The sequence below is a fragment of the Artemia franciscana genome, chromosome 14, assembly GCF_032884065.1.
Source record: "Artemia franciscana chromosome 14, ASM3288406v1, whole genome shotgun sequence".
Taxonomy (NCBI): Eukaryota; Metazoa; Arthropoda; class Branchiopoda; order Anostraca; family Artemiidae; genus Artemia; species Artemia franciscana.
The window spans coordinates 5534901-5560625 of NC_088876.1; the positions used below are offsets into that span (position 1 = coordinate 5534901).

General features: G+C 34.7%; 1 protein-coding gene and 1 non-coding gene across 3 annotated transcripts in view; one reads left to right on the top strand and one right to left on the bottom strand.

Annotated features, from left to right (window-relative positions):
- The window catches only part of LOC136035223 (UDP-N-acetylglucosamine transferase subunit ALG13-like), a 100667-nt gene that overhangs the window by 28512 nt on the left and 46430 nt on the right, over window positions 1-25725 (bottom strand). For both annotated transcript variants that reach the window (XM_065716842.1, XM_065716841.1), the window contains exon 3: window positions 16047-16201. In XM_065716842.1, the coding sequence (XP_065572914.1) occupies window positions 16047-16201 (155 nt within the window). The remainder of the gene's footprint in view (window positions 1-16046; window positions 16202-25725) is intronic.
- Trnay-gua (transfer RNA tyrosine (anticodon GUA)) lies at window positions 1180-1266 on the top strand. The gene is given in 2 exon segments: window positions 1180-1216; window positions 1231-1266. It is a non-coding gene; the product is annotated as a tRNA-Tyr (tRNA).

A 25725-nucleotide genomic window follows, 5' to 3' on the forward strand; every position in this document is an offset into this window, starting at 1 on the left:
TCACTTAAAAAGGGTACTAGAACTTTTCATTTCCGTTAGAATCAGCCCTCTCGAAATATTCTAGGACCACTGGGTCGATATGATCACCCCTGAAAAAAACAAAACAAAAAAACAAACAAACAAATAAAAACGCATGCGTGATCTGCCTTCTGGCAAAAAATACAAAATTCCACATTTTTATAGATAGGAGCTTGAAACTTCTACAATAGGGTTCTCTGATACACTGAATCTGATGGTGTGATTTTCTTTAAGATTCTATGCCTTTTAGGGGGTGTTTCCCCCTATTTTCTAAAATAAGGCAAATTTTTTCAGGCTCGTTACTTTTGATGGGTAGGACTAAACCTGATGAAATTTATATATTTAAAATCAACATTAAAATGCGATTCTTTTGATGTAGCTATTGGTATAAAAATTCCATTTTTTAGAGTTTTGGTTACTATTGAGCCGGGTCGCTCCTCACTACAGTTCGTTACCACGAACTGTTTGAAAGTACTACCAAGGCCCAAGAATCTTTGCCTCAATGGAAATTTGGGTAAAATTCTAGACAAGGCAATTTTCGCTATCTTGGATAAGGGTTGAGTTAAGAAAATGAAATAAATGAAGCCAGAAAATTTCAGTATGAATTTCAGCAATGAATCTAGGACCAAAAACCAAGCTACTATGTAAAACATTTTTAATTTTTAAGTCTTAGAAATTTGAGTCTTATGAATCAAATTTAAGTCTTATATTTGAGTCTTGAAATTTTAAATCTTAGAAATTCTTAGAAATTCGCCTAATTGACAGGTCTCCTATTGGAGTTTTCACACAAAAAATAATTATTCCTTAATTTTCAGCTTTCAGTTTCCTTTTCTCTGGTTTAGTTTTAAAAATGCAATTTCTGTTATTTGAGTAGAATTTTAAGCCACATCAATCGATTTTTTCGAAACTTGGAAATGTATTGGCAGATCTTTGAAACCTCATACATTGAGATAGAGCAATAGTGAAGCTGAGAACACTTTTCGTATGCTTAATTTAAGTAGCAGATCTATTTTACAAGGTTTTACTTTTATAGCACGAATTTTTAAAGGTCGTCAACGTTACTCATTATTTAGTTAACGTAGGTTATGGCTTATAGCACTAATAAAGCCTTGCCTTGCTTTTACTTTATTATGTTGATTTTTAATTCTCTATCCAAACAAGCCTTCGATAGCTCAGTTGGTAGAGCGGTGGACTGTAGAGGTTAAAATTGTCATCCATAGGTCGCTGGTTCAAATCCGGCTCGAAGGATTATTTTTAACAATTCCAATCTCACGTTTATGCGGAGAAGCAAAATAATATTTTTCGCAACTACATAGAATTTATTTAACGTTTCCTATCTCACATTTTTATATGCGGAGAAACAAAATAATGTTTTTCGCAACTACACAGAACTTAGAACTGGTTTTATTTTCTAAAATAAATTTTCATTCTTTTCTATTCGTGAGGTTTACCCTACACAATTTGCTTCATGCAAATAGACTAATATCAAAACATTGCCGCATGATGTATTTACTAAGTGTTAGCAATGAGTTTTGGGAAAGAGGCAATTTCATGAATGGAGTTTCATTATTTTTCACTCCCCAGGCTTTATTTCAGATGTCAAATGCTAATTCCTATTAATGATCATTAGTTATTTGCCCTTACCATAATTTTATAGCCGGGGATCACATAAAAACCTGCACTATACGCGTTCATACTAAGTAAAAGGGGCTAACATTAAAGTTACATCCAAAAAGAAGGGGATGATCTATAATAGGAGGGGCTGACCCTAGTGTTGACAAAAAAGAAACACCAGCATCAGCTAATGTTTGGCGTTTCTTGGCGTGTTCTTTTATTTTAGAAATTGAGATGAGACACTTATTCCTAGACTAATTTTGCCAATTAAACAACTCGCACCCCTCCTCCATTCCTATCCTCGTAACACAAGGTTCCAATAGTTAATCTAGGCGAGCCCGTTTCAATCGTGGAAAAAGCCTGAAAGACAGTTACATCCATATGAACACTTTTAAGAATAGGCCTACTCTTCTCCAAGGAATGTGTGCGCTCCCCCTCTTGAAAAACGGGGTAGCTCCGTCGGTCTATGAAAGCACAAGGACCTGCCCATTTTAAGGCACAGTTTATATACCACATGACACACGCCTATGCGAGGTGTAGAGTCTGCTCCACGTGGTGTAACAGCTTCCCCCATCCCAACTATTCATGCTTAAGATTAACTATTATATTACTGAAAGGACGTGTAAAACAAATATAATCATTTGGTCCAGAAAGTGGAAACTGCAGCTCGCATTTCACCTTATTGACTTGGTGGTAGTGAATAGCTGGCTTGAATACACTGATATTCAAAGGGCCAAAAAGTTCTAGAACTCTATGGATTCTCTGGCTTTCCATTTAGAGGTGGCCAAGTATCGGATTATAAGCAAAGAGGTAACACCCAGGAGACAAGAAAGGCCACACTTGGTCCCCTTGAAAAACAACGAGGAAGACGAAATTGATAACCCTTTTGTTGGTCATCGAAATTATTTTGTTTACCAATTACCTGAAAACCGTGAACTGAATGTACCTATGTGCACGTTCAATTGTGACTTTTGAGGGAGATTGTGAAAATTTTGTCTTTCAAAACTTGGACAGAAAATTTTATTATTTAAAGCAAATATGCTTTTTTCCACTGTAGAAAAATCCACTGTCGAAAAAAGAAAAGATATAATTTTAGTTTCTGTGTTAGGGCATTCGTTGTTTAGGTATTGAAAGTAAAGAGCAAATCTGAGAGTAAAGCCTGGTAGGTTGAAGAGTGGGACAATCACCCCCATACACAGGATAAGTTCTATTGTTTTAAGTTTTAATATCGCTCTAAACTTTCATTCAAAATAAATTGGTTTTTTGACTTAATTCCATTTGGTGGATTTGCTTTCCATTGCCGTATTCAGGTGTATCTGACAGGAGAAAACGCTCTCACAATCCCTATAATCAGCTCCAAATTTAAAATTTTATATAACAACAGTTTGATAAAAATGGGTCATTTAGGTGTATCTATTTTCAAAAATAAAAAGTCATCCCAAATAAGATAATTTTAGTAAAACTATTTATCTAAATTCTTTAGCATTTATAAGAATAAGGTTTCCATTAAATTTTATTAGTAAATGTTTGAAAAAATATTGATACCATTCCACTGATTCAAACTGAGAGTTTAGAGACCCATCTTGCATTTCAACTCATATACTTAGTTTTAAGTAGATACTTATATGAACCTTTATTAAAGTTCTAAATAGTTTGGCCTTTATTTTGATGTTTTAGGATGAACAGAGGAGGTAATATGTCATATTATGTAGAGCTTTAATTAGCCAAAAATAGGCAGTAGAGTGGCCTCCATTTGCTCACCAAAATCCAAAACTTAAATTAATAAATTTTTTTATTTCTCACCTTTGCTTTCTATTATACAAATTCCCTACAAAACAACTTTGTTGTACAAAACCACCCTACTTTGCAAAAAAAAAGCAAACCCAAAAAACCAAAACAGACAGCCAAAAAAAGCAATGATATCAATTTATTCACCACAGTGCCATAGCAAGACTCAAAAAAAAAATTTTGACAGTAGAAAGAAGTTAATATTTTGCTTCTCAACCCCGTTGTGGAAGCTCAATCGTGAAATTCCTCCAGGGAAATCCCCCCTAGACAATTCCGTTCTAGCTAAAAATTCCACCTGAAACTTTCTTGCGGACGATCTCAGGTGAAAAATGTTTCTTGCGCACTTTCATTTGAAAAAGACATTAATTTTTTATTGTTTTTAAAATCATACCAGTAATCCCCTCCGTGAAAAATTGCGTTTTGATGCGTTTTAAAAACGCATCAAAAATGCGAAATTGATATCTATTCCCTTATAATCTCTTGGTATATTTCTGGTCTACGCAGTTATTCTGAAAGTAAAGAATAACATTAAACCCGAAAATGCGCAGAATTTGTTCCGTACAGGAGGGGGATTACCCCTTCCTTAACCCATGCCTCCATTCCAAGGTCAAAATAACTTCGGAGTGTGCTAATTAGATCAGAAAACTCTAGTATTTTTTTTTAAGTCAAAATAGATTGGAGACAAACCACCTGCATGGGGTGATATTTTCCGAGGGGGGTGGAGGCATTTTCTGTTTTTTTTTATGGAGAGATTTTCTGTAGGGGTTATTTTTCGGGGGAACACCACCCACCAAAAAGGACAAGGAAAGATTTAAAAAAGATCGCTAACATCTTTAGATGCGTCAAACGAGGCATGTTCAATGCAGATAAAAACCAGGAAAGAACAGAAACGTCTAAAAATACGAAAAAAGGGATTGCAACTAATCAAGTGAAGAAGAGAAGGGGAAAATCAGAATTGCTCGTAAATAAAACTAAAAGGAATTCAAACCTAACCTGCATTAGGCTGGACTCTTAATACCTGGATGGGGTTGGAGTGCTTAAATACATTTGATTTACTTTTTAGTCTGGGAGGGGTCCAGGTGTTTTTGGTTTTCTTTTTCTAAATATTATTTCTAGTTTTCCTTTATCTCTTCTATTACTGTAGTACGTAATCATTGAAATCAGATTCTAATTCGGGTATTTAGCCTCTTGATAATATATTTTCTGAGTACACCTTTGACAAGACGGATCACTTAATCTTAGTCTCTCCTGTGACGTAAATGGCGTCAGATGTTACTAAGATTACTACTTAAAACGGTATGGAGTAGTTGTCGAATATGTTATACCAGCTAATCCGGGAAAATACGTGATAACTGAGGATAAGTGACATCATACATAAGAAAGAAAAAATCTACATTCCCAAAGATGGAAAAATATGCGAAACAACATGCAGAGAACAAAAAGGGACAGTAACCATGAAATACGGCATGCCTTCAGGGCTTTGTAAATACGAAATGATTACAAAGGAGTAAAAGTGATAAAGGTTGTTATTCGCATTGTTGTCTTTAGCGTTTCAGCTTTCAGTTAACAAGTTACCGGCTAAGTATTTGTTGTTATCTTTTAAGAAGTTATATTCGGGGAAAATAATATTAGGCATTAAAGTTGGATAAGGGATGCTTGAACGCCCAATGTGAATTTTGCATAAAGTGCGAGGGTTAAAGATGGGGCCACCTCATTTACAAAAAAAAATTCTGATCACTTTAATATTACTCCTTACTTTCCGTTGAAATAATTTGTTTTTCATATTCAATATTAATAGAAACGAGAATATAGGAAAGTGGATATAACCAGTCGCAATAAAATTGCCTTAGAGAAGGACGAAGTGTGGTCTATGAATAATATATATCAGTTTTAGTTCGTCATGAAGGATCAGAATACAGGGTTGCCACCACGGACAGTTGCTTGAGCACTACGGTTACACAAACTCTCGGGCTACATAGTGATTTTTGGTGCTATAATCAAAAAAAATTTTAACGCCCGCAAAAAGGCGGGGGGGGGGGTATATCGTCCTCGCTGGATACGCCACTGAGTTATTTTCGTTGAATATGTCTTTTTCTAAAGTCAAAACGTAGACTAAACAGTTTTAGAGCCGCAGCTACACACTATCCCTTTTTCTGTTCTAGAAAACTTTAAAAGACTATTTTTAAAAAACTTATAGTATCTGATCGTCTTCTTCTTCTGGCGATTTTTTCAGTGAAAAAGTTAATAATATCGTTTTCCATTTCATTTTTCCATTTCTCTGATCCATTGACCTTTTGGACCCGAAAACGGAAAGGTAGTATAGAAATAGTAGTTTCAGTTCCCTGTTTTCTGTCTCATTTTTCCAGAAGGCGGATTGTCTGGACGCACCTTTATAAGAATAAAGAAAACAAGCTTTTTTAAACGGGAAGTAAGGAGCGACATTAAAACTTAAAACGAACAGAAAATACTTTTTATATGAAAGGGCTGCTTTCTTCATCAACGCCCCGCTCTTTACGCTAAAGTTTTTTACTGTTTTAAAAAGTAGAATTAAGAGAAAGAGTCAAACTTTAGCGTAAAGAGCGGGGTGTTGATGAGGAAGCCCTTTCATATACGAAGTAATTTCTGTTCGTTTTAAGTTTTAATGTCGCTCCTTACTTCCCGTTAAAAAAACTTGTTTTTTTTTTATATAATTTGTGAACGTTTTTGAATCAATGCAGGTTTTGATTTTGGCTCTCCGCAGATGAATAATTAAAACGAAATTTGCATATTCATTTTTTTGGATAATTGGCTTTCTCGTAGTTTTGATCGAGTGATTTTGAGAAAAAAAAAGAGCGGGAGAGGAGGCCTAGTGGCAATCCGATTTTTTGGTTACTTAAAAAGGCAACTAGAACTTTTAATTTTTACGAATGTTTATTAGTAAAAGATACACGTAACTTACAAATTCAGCTTACGTAACGAACTTCTGTATTCTCATATTTTTATTACGTATATGAAGGGATTCACCCCCTCGTCAGTTCCCCGTTCTTTACACTAAAGCTTAAATATTGTCCCAATTTCTTAAGAATGACCCCTGAATCACAAAAGCCGTAGAATAAATAGTTGAAATTACTAAAAATACTTTAGCGTAAACAGCGAGGTATTAGGAGGAGGTGAGCCCATCATAAACATAATAATTTCTGTTCGTTTTAAGTTTTAATGCTTCTCCTTACTTTCAGTTGATAAAACTTTTTCATATTTATTTTTTCATTGTTTTTTTTTTAAATAGTGCAAGAAAATCCTGCTCTCCCTTCATGAAACTTTTCTTCCTCCATGACAAATTCCTCCAAGGAAAGTTCCCCCAACATACCCCCCTCTTCTCACCCCCCCCCCCTTCAACCTAAAAATCCCCCAGTAAACGTCTGTACTCTTCCAAATAACCATTCCTATATGTAAGCACTGGTCAAAGTTCGTAACTTGTGGCCCCTCCCACGGGGACTCTGGGGGAGTAAGTCGTCCCCAAAAACATAGTTATAAGGGTTTTTGACTACGCTGAATAAAATAGCTATCTCAGAATTTTGATCTGGTGACTTTGGGAAACCAAAAAAGTTAAGATTCTATGAATCTTAACGAAAATCTCCCTTTTAGGGGTTGTTTCCCCCTATTTTCTAAAATAAAGCAAATTTTCTCAGGCTCGTAACTTTTGATGGGTAAGATTAAACTTGATGAAACTAATATTTAAAAATCAGCATTAAAATGCGATTCTTTTGATGTAGCTATTGGTATCAAAATTCCACTTTTTAGAGTCTTGGTTACTATTGAGCCGGGTCGCTCCTTACTACAGTTCGTTACCACGAACTGTTTGATATTCATTTTAAATTTTGTGGAGGAAGTGTCAAATGCGATAGCAAGGATTAGCTGGGGTTTCCCCTCAGCTTGTCTCAACTTGCTCCTCGTTTCTCAACTTGTTTCAACAGACACAAGCTTTAGTTTCATGATGCATGAAAATCGAGCTTATGGATTCTAATTTTGGTTAGTTCAACATCCCCCTCAATATGTCCTAAAAGTTTCAACTTATTGCTCTTACTAACAGCTTTTAAGGATCAAAATCATAATCTTCTCGAACTTAACGCCGGGATAAACGTAGCTTTTTTCGGGACCGGTTTGCAAAGAAAACGACGCCGATTTGAGCTTAAAAAATGTTCTGGTTGTCTGTGCCAATTTACAAAAACGGCGCCGAATTTTATCATGATTATTAAAAAAAGGAAATCCTCAATCGTTTCCTTCTCTTATAATAATAATAAAATATTTAATAATAAAAGAACTTACAATTTAATTAATTTTTTTTAACGAAATTAAAATTTAAAAAGAATAAACATTTTAATAATGAAAGAACCTAGTAGCCTAATAATAATAAAAGAACTAAATAATAATTTGAGATGAATCACGCACCTATTGACAACCTTTAATATAAATAATGCTGTCCATGATGTTTAGGTTCAAAAATCGGGCGCAAAGGGCATTGTTTTTGGTTAAGTTAAGCAAGGTTAAGCAATTTTAATTCAGTAAGTACAGGACAAGCACGTAAAAGGCAAGGTTGAGCAAGTGGTAGCCAAAAACCCCATTTTCCCCAGGGTATCCGAACTTTGGGTCCACAATCTTTAAATAGCGACTTGGGGTATCAAATTGAAACATTTAGGGAGTGTTGAGGGGAAGGAAAAGTGGACGAGAAACTCTGACTTTTGTGAAAAGGTCGAGCTAAATAAAACTAGATGATATTCATCCAGGTTAACAAAATATAGGTTATCTGCAATATATTAGAAACAACTTTTGAGATAAAAGTTGAAAATCAGAGGTAGTATGGGACAAAGAAAGAGTAGGGACGAGAATTGATAAACTGGCAAAACATGGAGCCTTTTGAATTATCTTGCTACTTAAATGTTTGAAGACTATAAATCCCGTTGAACCTTATGGTACATGTTACAGAAAATATTTGGCAGATTAAAAACCGATACTGTTTATCCACTCTCCCATCTCCTGTTATATTTGGCCTGGATTTGAGGGGGATTTGATATATATATATGTATATATATATATATATATATATATATATATATATATATATATATATATATATATATATATATATATATATATATATATATATATATATATATATATATATGAAGTAATCAATCTGTGCTAGGTTAACACTCAGGCATAGATTCTGAAACTGTTCCTGAATACACCAGAAATTGACATGCGACCCTAGTAGCAAACAGAACAAATAATTTGGTTAAATGCATCTTTTTTCGTGGTCCAAATTTTGACAACAAACATGTCTACAAGCAAAATTACCTTAACTAAATACGAAAATATATTTATAGCTTTCAAAAAAGATTTCGGAAATATAAAACTGGTTAAAAATTAAAATATTTGTAAAATATAAACTAAAAGCCAGTTCGTATGACGTTTCCTTTTTTCGCCTTACTTTTCTTGCTAATAAATATAAATCATTGCGAGTTTCATAGACATGCTTATCCTATTACGTAACAAATTTTTGAAGGGCTTCTGTGATAAAGAGGTGGATATCTCCCGCCTCTTCAATGAAGCTCCAAATATTACTGATATGTTTGCTAATTAATAGGGACATCAACACGACACAATACGTTGTTAAACAATTACACATACAGTCAAAAGAAAATGTAATTTTCAATAAAATTTTACATCCAGGTAACCTAGTCTTGTTTATTAACTGGTAATAAAAAAGAAATAATTCATTATCTCTCACTATATATTACTCAATTAATAGTATCTAAAATTATATATACCGATATTTAAAAACGTTGACGGCGATCTTTATACCTTGACTAATACAAGAAATACCTAGTGCTTCTTTAAAATGGAAAATAAATCTAATATTTCTGGTGTTTTCCAAATAACAAAAGTAACGACTCCTTTTGTTACATGGGTCTAAAAAATCAAAATTTCTTAATAAAAAAAAAATAAGAAAAGAGGTGTTTTACTGATACTTTAAATGACTATTATGAAAGCGTTTGTGGTAATGTATTGTTAATAGGCATCAATTCGGTTCAATTGTAAACAAAATTCTAAAAAGAATGAAATGTGATAACAATTTATACATCGAAAGAATTTGATTTTTATGTTGATGAAAAGTATTTAAAAATTCAGGAATTTAATGTGATCGATCAAAACCTACGACCAGGGAGTTTTTTTTTATTATTTATTTATAAAACACAGTAAACACCTCCAAAAAGACAACTTGATGGAATCTCAATAGAAATTAGCTCAGACTATTACACAGTTGGTTGGTTGATTTCATCCCTGAGTTAAAGATATTTTTAAAAACTTGTTTCACAGGGAGGCTGTGATAATTAAAAGTGCGGCATTTTCTATTTTTGCAACTTTTCAGGAGAGCCAAAAAACGAAAAAAAGTTTGTTGGCTTTGGCTGTCTGACGAATGGGGCTAACGGATAGAAAAGGAACATTTTCTAAACCAACTTTTTATATTCTTTTCAGCGGTATAAATTAAATTCAACTATTCTGAATGAATTTAAAGTTGTTTGATTTTATGGCCTATGTCTCCTTTTTCCTCAACAAAAAAAAGTAGACAAGCGCCCAGTACCCATATTTTCAAACAGTTCGTGGTAACGAACTGTAGTAAGGAGCGACCCGACACAAAAGTAAACGAAACTTTAAAAAAACAGAATTTTGATACTAAAAGACACATTACAAGAATCGGATTTTTATACTGATTTTAAATATATAGATTTAATCAAATTTAGTCTTACTCATCAAAAGTTACGAGTCTGAGAAAACTTGCCTTATTTTAGAAAATAGGGGAAAACACCCCTAAAAGTCATAGAATCTTAACGAAAACCACACCCTATTGTAATTGAACCCTATTGTAAAAGTTTCAAACTCCTATCTACAAAAATGTGGAACTTCTAATTTTTGCCAGAAAACAAATCACAGATGCATTTTTTTTTTTTTTTTTTCAGGGGGTCATCGTATCGACCAAGTGGTCCTATAATGTCGCAAGAGGGCTCATTCTCACGGAAATAAAAAGTTCTAGTGCCCTTATTAAGAGACCAAAAAATTAGAGGGCACTTAGGTCTCCTCCCACGCTCATTTTTTCCAAAAGTCAACGGATCAAAATTTGGAGATAGCCATTTTGTTTAGCATAGTGGAAAAACACAATAATTGTCTTTGGGGATTACTTACTCCCCCACAGTCCCCAAGGGAGGGGCTGCAAGTTGCAAACTTTGACCAGTGTTTACATACAATAATGGTTATTGGGAAGTGTACAGACGTTTTCACGGGGATTTTTTTGGTTTGGTGGGGGGGGCGAGGGGAGTTGGCTATGTGGGAGGATCTTTCCTTGGAGGAATATGTCATGGGGGAAGAGAAATTCGATGAAGGGGGCGCAGGATTTTCTAGCATTAGTATAAAACAAAAACAATGAAAAAATAAATAAGAAAAGTTTTTTCAACTGGAAGTAAGGAGCAGCGTTAAAACTTAAAACGAACAGAGATTATTACGCATATGAGGGGCTCTTCTCCTCCTAAATACCTCGCTCTTTACGCTAAAGTGTTTTTAGTAATTTCAACTGTTTATTCTACGGCTTTTCTGATTCAGGGGTCATTCTTAAGAAATTGGGAAACAATTTAAGCTTTAGTGTAAAGAGGGAGGTAGTAACGAGGGGACAAACCCCCTCATATTCATAATAAAAATATACGAATAAAGAAGTTCGTTTCGTAAGTTAATTCGTATGTTACGTATATTTTTTACTAATAAAAACGTTCGTTAAAAATTAAAAGTTCTAGTTACCTTTTCAAGTAACCAAAAATTGGAGGGCAACTAGGCCTCTTCCCCCACTCCTTTTTTCTCAAAATCGTCTGATCAAAACTAAGAGAAAGCCACTTAGCCAAAAAAAAAAAAATTAATATGCAAATTTCATTTTTATAATTTATGTGCGGAGAGCCAAAATCAAATATACATTAATTAAAAAACGCTTAGATATTAAATTAAAAAAAACTAATTTTTTAACTGAAAGTAAAGAGCAATATTAAAACTTAATGGACAGTGTATGAAAAGGGATGTTCCCTTCTCAGCGCCCCGCTCTTCACGCTAAAGTTTTTACTGTTTAATAAAGTAGAATTGAGAGAAAGAGTCACATTAACGAACTTACATTATTCCGTATGAATAAGAAAGATCATGGCAGTGTTGTTTCTACATTAAATTTTAATCAAAACCGAACGAAGATTAATTTGAAAAACTAAGTTTTTCTGAGGGAAGTAAAGAGCAAAGTTGAAACTTAAAACGGACAAAAATAAATACTTCAAAGCCTATCTAATATATTTCAATATAACTAGGACAAACAAACTAATTATATATTCCCTTTGCTTTTAGGATTACTAGCGCTTTCAATGAAGAATATAGGAATTTTCGCTACACCTTTAATGTGAGTTCGACATCCCCTCAGTATGCCTAGAAAGTTGAAACTTAATATTCAAGTTAATACCTTTAACAGTTCAAACTTATCATCTTCTCTAATTTAGCAACAAAGAATTCAGTATGAACTGCTAATTTGATGCCAGGAAGTTGTTACAGTTTCATCATAAAAAGAAAATGAGTATAACATTTGGTTTCGCATAGCCTGTACATTATAGAAAGCAGGGTATTTATCAATTCCGAAACATAGTTAGAAAACTATAACAAAACGAAGCTTCATTCAAAGAGGCGGGAGATATCCACCTCTTAAACTTAGAAGCTCTTCAAAAATTTTTCTGATTATAAATCAGACCAAAAGTTAGGAGAGATTCAGTCAAGATCTAAAATTCCACCCGAAATTCTCAAATGTTTATAATTATTAACAAGAAAAGTAAGGCGAAAACAAGGAACGTCATACAAAATGGTTTGTAATTTCTATTTTGAAAATGATTAATTTTTTACCTGCTTTTTATGTCCAAAATCTTTTTCCATGGCTATAAATATACTTTCGCATTTATTTCAGGTAGTTTCGCTTGTAGACGAGATTTTTGTCAAAATTTGGACTGCGAAAAAGGGTGCATGTAACCAAACTATTTGTTCCTGAATCACAAAAGCCGCAGAATAAATAGTTGAAATTACTAAAAATACTTTGGCGTAAAGAGCGAGGTATTAGGAGGAGGTGAGCCCCTCATATGGATAATAATTTCTGTTCGTTTTAAGTTTTAATTCTGCTGCTTACTCCCAGCTGAAAAAGAAAACTTTTTCACTGTTTTTTTTTAAGTAACGCTAGTAAATCCTGCGCTCCCTTCATGGAAATTTTCTTCCCCCATGACAAATTCCTCGGCATATTCCCCTCTTCTCAACCCCTGCCTCCAACCAAAAAATCCTCCTGAAAACGCCTGTACACTTCCCAATAACCATTACTATATGTAAGCACTGGTCAAAGTTTTGAACTTGTAACCCCTCCCACGGGGACTATGGGGGAGTAAGTCGTCCCCAAAGACATAGTTATAAGGTTTTTCGACTACGCTGAATAAAATGGCTATCTCAGAATTTTGATCCGTTGACTTCACGAAAATAATTAGCGTGGGAGGGGGCCTAGGTGCCCTCCAATTTTTTGGTCACTTAAAAAGGGCACTAGAACGTTTCATTTCCGTTAGAATGAGCCCTCTCGCAACATTCTAGGACAACTGGGTCGATACGGTCACCCCTGGAAAAAAAAACAAAAAAACAAATAAACACGCATCCGTGATCTGCCTTCTGGCAAAAAATATAAAATTCCACATTTTTGTAGATAGGAGCTTGAAACTTCTACAGTAGGGTTTTCTGATACGCTGAATCTGATGGTGTGAATTTTGTTAAGATTCTATGACTTTTAGGGGGTGTTTCCCCCTATTTTCAAAAATAAAGCAAATTTTCTCAGACTCGTAACTTTTGATGGGTAAGACTAAAATTGATGAAACTTATATATTTAAAATCAGCATTAAAATGCGATTCTTTTGATGTAGCTATTGGTACCAAAATTATTTAGACTTTTGGTTACTATTGAGCCGGGTCGCTCCTTACTACAGTTCGTTACCACGAACTGTTTGAAAACTGTGAAATTCAGCTTTTCATAAAAAGGTAAGTTTTCTGTAAAAAGAGCAGTAAAATGTCGGTTCTCTCTGTAAAACTGTAAAATTCAGCTTTTTGTCAAAAATCCAGTGAAACGTCTGTTTTTTCTGTAAAACTGTAAAATTTAACTTTTTGTAAAAAGGCCATTAAAACGTCTGTTTTTCTATAAAACAGTAAAACTATAAAAAGTCTATTTTTTCTATAAAATGTAAAATTCAACTTTTTGTAAAATTTAACAGTAGAACATCAGTTCTTTCTGTAATACATTATAATCAAGCTTTTTGTAAAAAGGCCAGTAAAACGTCTATTCTTTCTGTAAAAATGCAAAATGCAGTAAAACGTCTGTTCTTTCTGTAAAACTTTAAAATTCAGCTTTATGTAAAAATGCCAGTAAAACGTTTGTTCTTTCTGTAAAACTGTAAAATTTCTGTGATACACCGTCTGTTCTTTCCGTAAAACTATAAAATTCAGATTTTTGTAAAATTACCAGTAAAACGTCTATTCTTTCTGTAAACCAGTAAAATTCAGTTTTTTGTAAAAATATGAGTAAAAAGAAGAGATGTTTTACTGGCCTTTTTTTTACAAAAAGCTGAATTTTTTATTTTTACTGAAAGAACAGACGATGTACCGGCATTTTTACAAAAAGCTGAATTTTATATATGTACCGAAACAACAAACGTTTACTGGCATTTTTATGAAAATGCTGAATTTTACAGTTTTACAGAAAGAACAGACGTTTCACTAGCCTTTTTACAAAAAGCTAAATTTTACATTTTTACCGAAACAACAGACGTTTAGTGGTATTTTTATGAAAATACGGAATTTTACATGTTTTTCAGAATTTTAAAGGATTTCACGGTTTTGGAGAGAACTGGCCTTTTTACAAAAATCTTAATTCTAAAGTTTTACAGAAAGAACAGACTTTTTACTGACCTTTTTACGAAAAACTGAATAAAAATGTCAGTAAAACATCTGTTCTTTTTGTAAAACTGTAAAATCCAAATTTTTACAGTTTAACAGAAAGAACAAACGTTTTACTGGCCAATTTACAAAAAACTGAATTTTACAAGTTTAAAGCAAGTATAGACGCTTTACTGGCATTTGTACAAAAAGCTGAGCTTTATAGTTTTATTGAAAGAACAGACCATTTACTGGCCTTTTTACAAAAAGCTAAATTTTACAGTTTTACAGAAAGAACAGACGTTTAACTGGCCTTTTTTTTTCAACAAAAAGCTGAATTTTACAGTTTTACAGAGCGGACGTTTTACTGACATTTTAAAGAAAAAAGCCGAATTTTACAGGTTTACAGAAAGAACCCACGTCTTACTGGCATTTTTACAAAAAGCTAAATTTTACAGTTTTACAGAATTAACAGATTATTTACTGGCCTTTTTACAAAAAGCTGAATTTTACTATTTTACAAAAAGGACAGGCGTTTTACTGGCCTTTTTTTTTTTTTACAAAAAGCTGAATTTAAGATTTTCTTTCTATAAAACTATAAAATACCACTTTTGTAAAAATGCCAGTAGAACATCTGTTCTGTTTGTAAAACTGTAAAATTCCGCTCTTTATAAAAATGCTAGTAAAACGTCTATTCTTTCAGTAAAACTGTAAAATTCAGCTTTTTGGAAAAATACCAGTAAAATGACTATTCATTCTTTCAACAAACCTACGAAATTCAGCTCTGTGTGAAAATGCCAGTAAAACGTCTGTCTTTCAGTAAAAACTGTAAAATTCCGCTCTTTATAAAAGTGCTAGTGAAACGTCTCTTCTTTCTGTAAAACTGTAAAATTCAGCTTTTTGTAAAAATGCCAGTTAAACGTCTTTTCTTTCTACAAAACTATAAAATTCAGCTCTGTGTGAAAATGTTAGTAAAACGTCTCTTCTTTCTGTAAAACCGTAAAATTCACCTTTTTGTAAAAATGCCAGTAAAATGTCTGTTCGTTCTGTAAAACTGTAAAATTCAGTTTTTTTAAAAATGCGAGTAAAACGTCTGTTCTATCTGTAAAACTGTAACATTCAGCTTTTCGTAAAAATGCCAGTAAAACGACAGTTCTTTCTGTAAAATTGTGCTTCCAGTATCTTTCATCCGCGGAACGAGTTCTTGCGTGAAAAGAAAAACGTCTTTAAAAAGTTGGAAAAAAAGTAGTCAGTGTAAAATTCAGCTTAGCAAAAAAAAATCTTTAAAACGTCTGAGAGAAACAGCTATTCCTTCTGTAAAATTGTAAATTCAGCTTTACGTCAAAAAAGCCAATATAACGTATGAGACTTTCCATAGAACTGTAAAATTCAACTTTTAATAAAAAAAAAGAACAAGAAAAAAACATCTATTTGTTCTACAGAACTGCAAATTCAGCCTCTTGAAAAAAGTCGTTTGTAAAACATCCGAGAAAAACGTCTGTTCTTTCCCTAGAACTTTAAATTTAAGTTTTTTTCGTAGAAACAACGTCTTTTCCTCTGTAGCATATCAAAGTTTACTAGGCTTAGCCTAAGGTAATAATATAATAACTAATGAAACTTACACTGAGCAAAAGCCATAGCTTGAAGGTGTGAAGTGCAAATAATGTGGTCATAGTATCCATCAGCAGTGGGATGTAGACAAACTTTGTCTTCAAAATCCAAATGAGTCAGCTTACGTTCGCACTTTTCACTCATCTCCCAAATGGTAAAATTGATTCTGAAAAAACATAGATGTAATCAAAAAATAAAAGACGCAAAACTTAAAATATGGAAATTTAAAAATACAATTGATTGTAGAAGACCTGAAAAAAAAATACAGTCTATATCCCAAGAATGCAAGATAATACAACTATTACTAACAACTCACTGTGGCGCCAAGCTTCCTTAGTCCAATACCGCTACGGACGGTCCTCCGCCACCCCAATCTATTCCAACATTCAGAAAGAAATATTGCTACAAACACCAAGTTTGTATTAACATGGGATATGTTCAGAGTAATTTTCCTGGCGCGAAAGGAAGACAAAAAACGAAAAAAGTGCATTTTTAACACATTAATTTTTCCTTCTTCTAATGCAAATGATTCCTCCTTGTGTACAGGCTCATATTGTTGAAAATGTTGATGAGTATGTTTATTTTGGGCGTCAAAATTTAATTATAAAGAATGCCCCCCCCCCACACACACAAAACACAAATTTTTTATTTTTACTATTATTTCATATATTTTTCTTATAATTCACCAAATTTTGGCGGAGTCTTTTCTAAGTTGCGGAGGATTGTAGTTGATAATTGGAGCATGAGTATATAATTGGTAGTGCGGGAGCATAAAGCCAAAAATTGTCCTCAGGTTTTTTCCCATCTATCTTATTAGCTTTTTTCATAACATAACAGTTTTAGCAAGTAATGAATTCACCAGTGCCCTGTATAAACAGATGTGCTATGATGCCATCTACATTACTTTACAAATATTCTCGAGTATTGTCATTAGCAAGTAAGCCCTGTTTCCAGGTATGATCGAGGGAATATCATATATCATTAAAAAAATATAAATAATATAAAAGAATTTGTTTAGAATAAACGATTTGTTTAGATTAATTTTTATTTGTTAGATTTGTTAGAAAGTGCAAAATCTAAAAACTGTTACTGCTGCCACTACTACTAACAGCTGACTGCAGCCACCCGAGATAAGTGCAGCCGCTCACTCACCAAGCCGCTAAAAGCCGACATAGTTACGTAAGCTCCTCCTCTACGTCAATCTACTCCAACCCAATAATTGTATAAGATTAGAGAAGAATAACAAGAGCTAAGAGCTCATATGGCACTTGTGACGAGGCGAGAAGAGCTAAGAGCCAAGAGATCATATGGTATGGGCTCTAACAAAATTCTATGAATCAATAGATTGATTTAAAAAGGAAAATAAGAGGCTTAATGCCGGTCAGGATTTAAAATAAGAGCTCTGAGTCACGATGTCCTTCTAAATATCAAAATTCATTAAGATCCGATCACCCACTCGTATGTTATAAATACCTAATTTTTTCTAATTTTTCCTCTCCCTTTAGCCCCCCAGATGGTCGAATCTGGGAAAACGACTTTATCAAGTCAAATTGTGCAGCTCCCTGACACGCCTATCAATTTTCATCGTCCTAGCACGTCCAGAAGCACCAAACTCGCCAAATCACTGAATCCCTCCCCCTAACTCCCCAAAAGAGAGCCAATCCAGTACGATTCTGTCAATCACGTATCAAGGACATTTGTTTATTCTATCCACCAAGCTTCATCCCGATTCCTACACTCCAAGTGTTTTTCCAAGATTTCCCCCTCCAACTCCCCCCAATATCAAACGATCTGGTCAGGATTTGAAATAAGAGCTCTGAGACATGAATTCTTTCTAAAAATCAAATTTCATTAAGATCCGATCATCTATTCGTAAGATAAAAATACCCCAATTTTCACGTTTTCCAAGAATTCCGATTTCCCCCTCCAACTCCCCCCAACGTCACAGGATCTGGTCGCAATTTAAAATAAGAACTTTAAAGCACAAGATCCTTCTAAATATCAAATTTCATTAAGATCTGGTCACCCTTTCGTAAGTTACAAATACCTCAATTTTTAAAATTACCCCCCCCCCCCCTCCAATTCCACCAAAGAGAGCAGATCCGATCCGGTTATGTCAGTCACGTATCTTAGACAGATTTTTATTCTTCCCATCCAGTTTCATCCTGATCTCACCGCTTTAAGTATTTTCTAAGATTTCCATGCCCCCCCAATTACGCTTGATCCGGTTGAGATTTAAAATAACAGATCTGAGTTACGAGGTCCTTCTAAATATGAAGTTTCATGAAGATCCGATCACTCCTTCGTAAGTTAAAAATACGTCATTATTTCTAATTTTTCAGAATTAACCCCCCCCCTATAGATTGGATCCGTTCCAATTATTTAAGTCACGTATGTAAGACTTCTGCTTATTTTTCCCACCAAGTTTCATCCCGATCCCTCCAATCTAAGCGTTTTCCATGATTTTAGGTTCCCCCACCCCAAACTTCCCCCAACGTCACCAGATCCAGTCAGGATTTAAAATAAGAGCTTTGAGACACGATATCCTTCTAAATATCAAATTTCATTGAGATCTGATAACCCGTTCGTAAGTTAAAAATACCTCATTTTTTCTAATTTTTCAGAATTAACCCCTCCCCCAACTACCCCAAAGAGAGCGGATCCGTTCCGGTTACGTTAATCATGTATCTAGGACTCGTGATTATTTTTTCCACCAAGTTTCATCCCGATCCCTCCACTCTAATTGATTTTCAAGTTTTAGGTTTCCCCCTCCTAACTCACCCCCGCCCCCCAAGGTCACCAGATCTAGTCGGATTTAAAATAAGAGCTCTGAGCCACGATATCCTTCTAAATATCAAATTTCATTGAGATCCGATCACCTGTTCGTAAGTTAAAAATACCTCATTTTTTCTAATTTTTCAGAAATACCCCCCCCCCAACTATCCCAAAGAGAGCGGATCCGTTCCGTTTATGTCAATCATGTATCTAGCACTTTTGTTTATTTTTCCCACCAAGTTTCATCCCAATCCCTCTACTCTAAGTGTTTTCCAAGTTTTAGGTTTCCGCCTCCCAACTCCCCCCCCCCAATGTCACCAGATCAGGTCGGGATTTAAAATAAGAGCTCTAAGACACAATATCCTTCTAAACATCAAATTTCATTGAGATCCGATCACCGGTTCGTAAGTTAATCATGTATATACATGATGTCAATCATGTATGTGGGACTTGTGCTTATTTTTCCCATCAAGTTTCATCCCGATCCCTCCACTCTGTTTTCCAAGATTTTAGGTTCCCCCTCCAACTCCCCCCAATGTCATCAGATCCGGTTAAAAATACTTCATTTTTTCAATTTTTTCCGAATTAACCGGCCGAACACCCCCCCCCCAGATGGTCAAATTGGGAAAACGTCACGTCCCTGATACGCCTGCCAAATTTCATCGTCCTAGCTTACCTGGAAGTGCCTAAAGTAGCAAAACCGGGACCAACAGACAGACAGACCGACAGAATTGGCGATTGCTATATGTCACTTGGTTAATACCAAGTGCCATAAAAAACCGAAAAGATTAAATAATAATAAAGAAAGAGAAAGGAATGCGATAAAACAAAGCAGCGATTAAAAACAGCATAGAGACCAAACAAGAACTAGATGCACTGAAAGAAAAAAAAATGTTTTCAAGCATTAATTTTTTTAAAGTATAAAGATGTTTATTAGATTTGGAAGAAAAAAAGAAGACTAGTATAAACAACTTATAGGGTAATTATGAAAATATCACCGCTAACCACCGACTGGGGTTGAGCGTTTTCACTCCAATCGGTTCAAGATCAAAGATGATCTTGAGCGTCTGCTTCATTTGCTGCTGCATTACCCGGTTCACAGTCTGCTTTATTTGCATGAATTTCCGCTACAGAAACAGGAGTTAGAGAAAACTCGAGATTTTATTGTTTCAGAGATATCTCGTCAGGTTTCTTCAAAATATGGCGCGAGAGCACAATTTGCTCTTAACGACTCTGTTGAGACTTTAATTAATGAGTTGTACAATTGTGTGTCACTGGAGTTCAATCCCATCTTAGACCGTATTGAACGAGAGCTGAAACCATGTAGAATCCAAACCCTTAATCTGGAGAATTGAATTAAAAAAATTGAATTAAAAAGTCAAGCTTGACGATATGAATCAGGAAAATATCTTGGACAGTCTTGTTTTCAACGGTCTGAAACAAAAGCCAGGAGTTGATTTGCTAAATGCCGCAAGGGATCGGTTCGGTGTCAACCATATTTGGACTGACCGCGGCAACAAACTAGTGAAGTCGCCAGGTGAAACGTCTGCGGGGAAATTAAGATCTTTTGGGGAATGGATTTGAAATAGTATTTGTGTTGCTTTCGCCGTTTTGTTTCTTTCTCTTGTACTGCTTTTTTCTTATTTATTTTTTTCTTACTACTTTTTCGCTATTTTTGTTATTTTTATTATGATTCTCAAAAACTGTCGATTCTAAGTACTGTATCTTTGTTTCTTACTTCTTTCCTTGTCATTTAGAGAGATTTGTTTGGTTCGTGTATTTTTCACTATATTTGCTATTTTCATTATTATTCTCAAAAATTGTTGATTCTCAGTCTTCCATTTTTTTTTTTACTTGTTTTCTTTTCGTTTAGAGAGATTTGTTTGGTTCGTGTATTTATTTACTGTTACTGAGTCTATACTTGATTTGATTAACAGATCTTTTTGGCTAGAAGAGGTTTTGTCGGCAACAATAGCAACAGATCTTGACCATGTATGAACCAAATAAGACTTCAACAGTTAAGAAACAGTGCTCGTGTTCAAAATCTGCAATTAAACCCAAAGGAAACTAATTTGTTGCATTTACGTACCTGAAATTCCCATCTTACTACTTGTTATGAGGATATACAGCGATTTCTCTCTGATTCTCAAGGAAAAATTAGTTTTATTGGTATATGTTCAAGTTTTCTGAGTCAGGATGACTCTCTCAGAGGGTAAGTTTGAAAGTCTTAGTCTGGAATTAAAATTGGGAAGTGGGAAACTTTTGATTAGTATTGTGTATAGGCCACCGAGTGCTAGTTGGGAAGAATTTGAGTGTGGGTTTGATCAAATTGCAAGTGCAGCGTCTCGGATAGGTCTGGATTTTATTTGTATGGGTGATTTCAACTTTGATCTTCTTTCATTGAATTGATTGAATCTTGATTATTTTAACTTGATGATTACTCGTGATCTTTTCCCCCTTATGAACATCCCAACACGTGTTACAAGTCATTTAGCCACTCTCATAGATACTATTTCTATTGGTTCTAAGTATCTGGACCGTAGTTATGCTGATGTGGTTCTATACCCTTGTTCGAATTATTTCCCAGTTATCGCAACGGTATCTTGTGGTCGAATAAAAAATGTAAAGACTCTGTCTTTAAAAAAAAAAAATTACAGAGGTTTGGTGAAGAATTAAGCAGCATTGATTTTAGTGAAGCTTTAGATATGAATGATGACGCTTCTGGTCCATTTGATCGCATGATGGGGATCGTACAGCCACTATATGATAAGACTTGCCCACTGAAATTTTTGAAACCACACAAGGATGAGCACAGGAAGCCCTGCATAATTGCGGACATTCTTGAAGCGTCAGACTTAAGAAATCAATTATATGTGGATTATTTAAATAGTGAGTGTGCCGAAAAATGGAATAATACGCAATAAAGTGAACTCGATAAGAAGAAAAGCTAAAAAAGAATAAAGTTCCCAAGAAAGAAAGAAGCTCCATCTAATTCGCTACTGATTCAAGGAGAATCTGTTAACAATGAAACGACTTATACTAATAGATTTGCTGAACTTTCTTCAAGCATTGGCCAAAATATACAGGCTGATGGGCTGATGAATTCTAATGATGATTTCCTGGACAATGAATTTTTGGAAGATAGAGGAACTTGAAGTGAGATTGAATTTCAGCTGTGTACTAGAGACGAATTTCTGAAGGTTGTGAAAACAAACAAATCTAATTCAGCAGGGACAGATGGCGTCAATCTTAAGATTTTCAAATCAGTGATGTATTATTTACTACCATGCCTCGTCCACATAATCAATCTTTCTCTCCAGACCGGCGCATTCCCTGGTGCACTTAAAAGGGGCCAAAGTCACCCCCTTTCACAAAGGTGGTTCTAAACCAGATATTGGAAATTACAGACCCGTATCAATCCTAACCCTATTTTCAAAATTATTTGAACACATTTTGATACAAGGGTTTACGATTACCTTACAAAAAGGGGATATTAAGTGAAACCCACTTCGGCTTTAGGAAAGGTCACTAGACGTCAGACACCGTGCATTTCCTCTATGATACTGTTAATAAATGCTTTGTACGTGGTGAAGTTCCTTTGACTATTTTTATTGATTTGAGAAAAGCGTTTGATACAGTGGATTTTAAAATTTTACTCTAACGTAGACAATCCCTTGGAGTTCATGGTAATTATATGAAGTGGTTTGATAGTTTTTTTATTGGTAGACCTCTTCAAGTTGTATTAAATGATATTCCGCCCCTCCCCCCCTTTTCAACTGAAGTGTAGTATACCCCAGGGTCTGTCTTGGGACCACTTCTTTACCTTGTGTATGGCGATTCAATGCGTTTGTACTTACCTGAGTTTTTTATTGCAACTTTTGCGGATGATACTGTTTTAACTGCGTCTAGTCGATCCATAGATGATTTCTTGTTGAAAGTAAATAGGGTTTTAACGTCTTTTTTATTTAGCTTTTGTATATCGACATTCGTGTAATATCGACATCGATATCAGCATTGACAGAGTAATCGACAGGTTTGCGAACAGTGGAGCCAGGAAGCTTGAATTTTGCTTGTAAACAGTTGACAGTTGATCAAGTACAGTTTTTGTAATCCTTATTGTAATATATGAAAACCATCTTTTCGTTAAACAAGAGACCGCCAGGAAAACTTAAAACGTGAAAAATAAAGTCAGCCTTGTGGCCGACGAAAAGGACACTACCTCCACTGTTTTCGGTAAGAATCGCCCCCCCCCCCCTAGAACGAAAGGCTGGACCCGCCCCTGCTTCAACCCCCCCCCCCCCAATGTCATCGTATCTGGTCGGGATTTAAAATAAGAGCTCTAAGACACGATATCCTTCTAAATATCAAATTTCAATAAGATCCAATCACCCGTTCGTAAGTTAAAAATACCTTATTTTTTCTAATTTTTCCAAATTAACCGTCCACCCCCCCCCCCCAAGATGATCGAATCAGGGAAACGACTATTTCTAATTTAATCTGGTGTGGTCCCTAATACGCCTCCCAAATTTCATCGTCAAAGCTTACCTGGAAGTACCTAAACTAGCAAAACCGGGACAGAAAGACGGACCGACCGACAGAATTTGCGCAAATGTGTGGTACAGTCCTAGCATGTTTAGGCCCATTCCTAGCATTTATCACTGGTATGGTAGACCATTCCCTTCGTGTGTCTTTTTAAATGTGGTTCTCTTTCCATGACCATAAAGAACTTGTAATCTAGGAATTTATCAAATGAGTGCTCCACTTCTAGTACATGTGTAGGTCCATTCCTAGTATTTATCACAGGTATGGTAGAACTTTCCCTTCGTGTATCCTTTCTATAATTATTTCTCCTTCCTTGTTCATAAATAACTTGCAATTCCAGGAATCTATCACATGTTTGGTCTCTCCATAGCACATGTGTAGGTCCATTCCTAGTATTTATCACTGGTATGATAGACTAATCCCTTCGTTAGTCCTTTTTATATGTGCTTCTCCATCATCGCTCATAAAGAACTTGTCATTTCAGGAATTTATCACAAATATGGTCCATTCGACTTGTGGTATGTTTTTCCATATATTCATACTATTTTTGAATGCTTCTCCTTTGTGACTCACAGAGAAGTTAGCCATTCCATTTATTTATAACAGATTATTAATTCCTTTTCTTTTCTACAGTGATTTCTAGCAAGTATTCTGAAATTTCCACCATTCTAAATTTCCATCCATGAGCTTCTAGTCATTAGGAATTCATTCTAAATTAATTACAATTAAAACTAAGTCCAATGGAAAACAAAGAAGAGAGTATACTCGAATTTTTCAAGGTGTTTTCAACGAGGAATAAAACCATAAAACAAAATATCTAAAGACAAAAAAGTTGAATAAAAACAAGAAGAGAAGCTAAAACCAGAAAAATGTACATAATGAAGAAGAAAAAAGAACAATTCAAATATACGATACTTACTCCCCCACAAAGACGGTCTTGGGCGAGAAAAAGGGGCACTTGCCCCGAATACAGAGATTTTAGGAGTGCCAAATTTAAAATAAATAATCTAACTTTTGTAATCATTTTTTTATTTTATTTTACTAACATTAAATAGAAGGCATAATCGCAGAATGAGCACACTGAATCCTAAATTTTGCTTGATTCAGATTTCAAGATGCCATGAATGTTAATAAATTTTGTAAATAAATGGAAATTTTGCTAAAATTTGGCCTGAAAAATTTTGGGAGACAAGGGAAGGGTGATAATCAAGGTTTTGCTCCAGGCACAAAAGAGGCCAGAATCGCCACTGCTACCCCCCTTCCCTCGATAAAAGCAGATATGGGTTAAGTGGCTAGACAAAGAGCTACATTGGAAGCCAAAAAAAGGACTATTTCTAAAGAGAATAGGCAGAGTGTGATAGAGCTTGAGGTTATGTCAAATAAAAAATGAAACATAAATAAAAACAAAATGAAAAGAAAATCAAATGAAAATTAATAACGAAAACCACTCAAAATAATAATAAAAAGCTTAAAATTAAGCTTAAAATGGTTCTTTCGTTCTACAGAGTCAAACCTTCCACACTAACATAAACTAAGAGTTTGTAAGTAAGGTAGACAGAGCTAAGCAGATTCGAGCCACGTTACGTAATTTTACATTACGTAACGGAAAATTATTATAGCCACAACAAAATGTAAATTCTGGATATGAAATTCATAAACTTTGAAAACAAATTAATGAACTTTTCCTAGTAAAGCTTCATCAGAGAATAATCCTACCTCTCCATATTTTTTGAAAATTTTTCAGGGGGTTAGAGCAAAAGACAATCAGACTCAAACCGAAATTGCGGACAGAATTATTGTTCTCAAGATAATGACTGTTATAGACTTGTCTTAATGCAATTTCCTAAGCCTTAGAATACGCTACAGAATGGGTAGAGATAGAAACTTCAAAACAGCTTCCAATGAGATATTTTGGGGCGACCCAAAAATATGCGAACCCATATTTTATTCGATAAAAAATCCATTTTTAACGAATGTCTTTTCTGTTCCAGAACGTGAAAGGTAAACTTATGGATGATCGTTTGCAGCTTTAGTTGCACTGAAAATTTCTTAGACCAACCAGCAGAAGATATTCTCCCTAGAAACCTATTTTGCGACAAAATCATACCAGAGTGTACACGCTCAGTTTTAAAAATGTTTCTATTGTCACAACTTTCCACCAAAATCAATGATTGCTAGTTGGGTTACGAAGTTCAGAGAGCATGGGACTGTAGTGGACTTAAGTTTCAAAGCCACAGGGGGAACTTATTCAGGCAGAAAAGAGAGTGCAAGGAGAGAAGAAAACATTGCTACGAGGGACTACACTGTCCCTCGCTGTTCAATTAAACGTAAGAACACGCCACAGTGACTCCCTACGCACTGAATTTCTAGGGC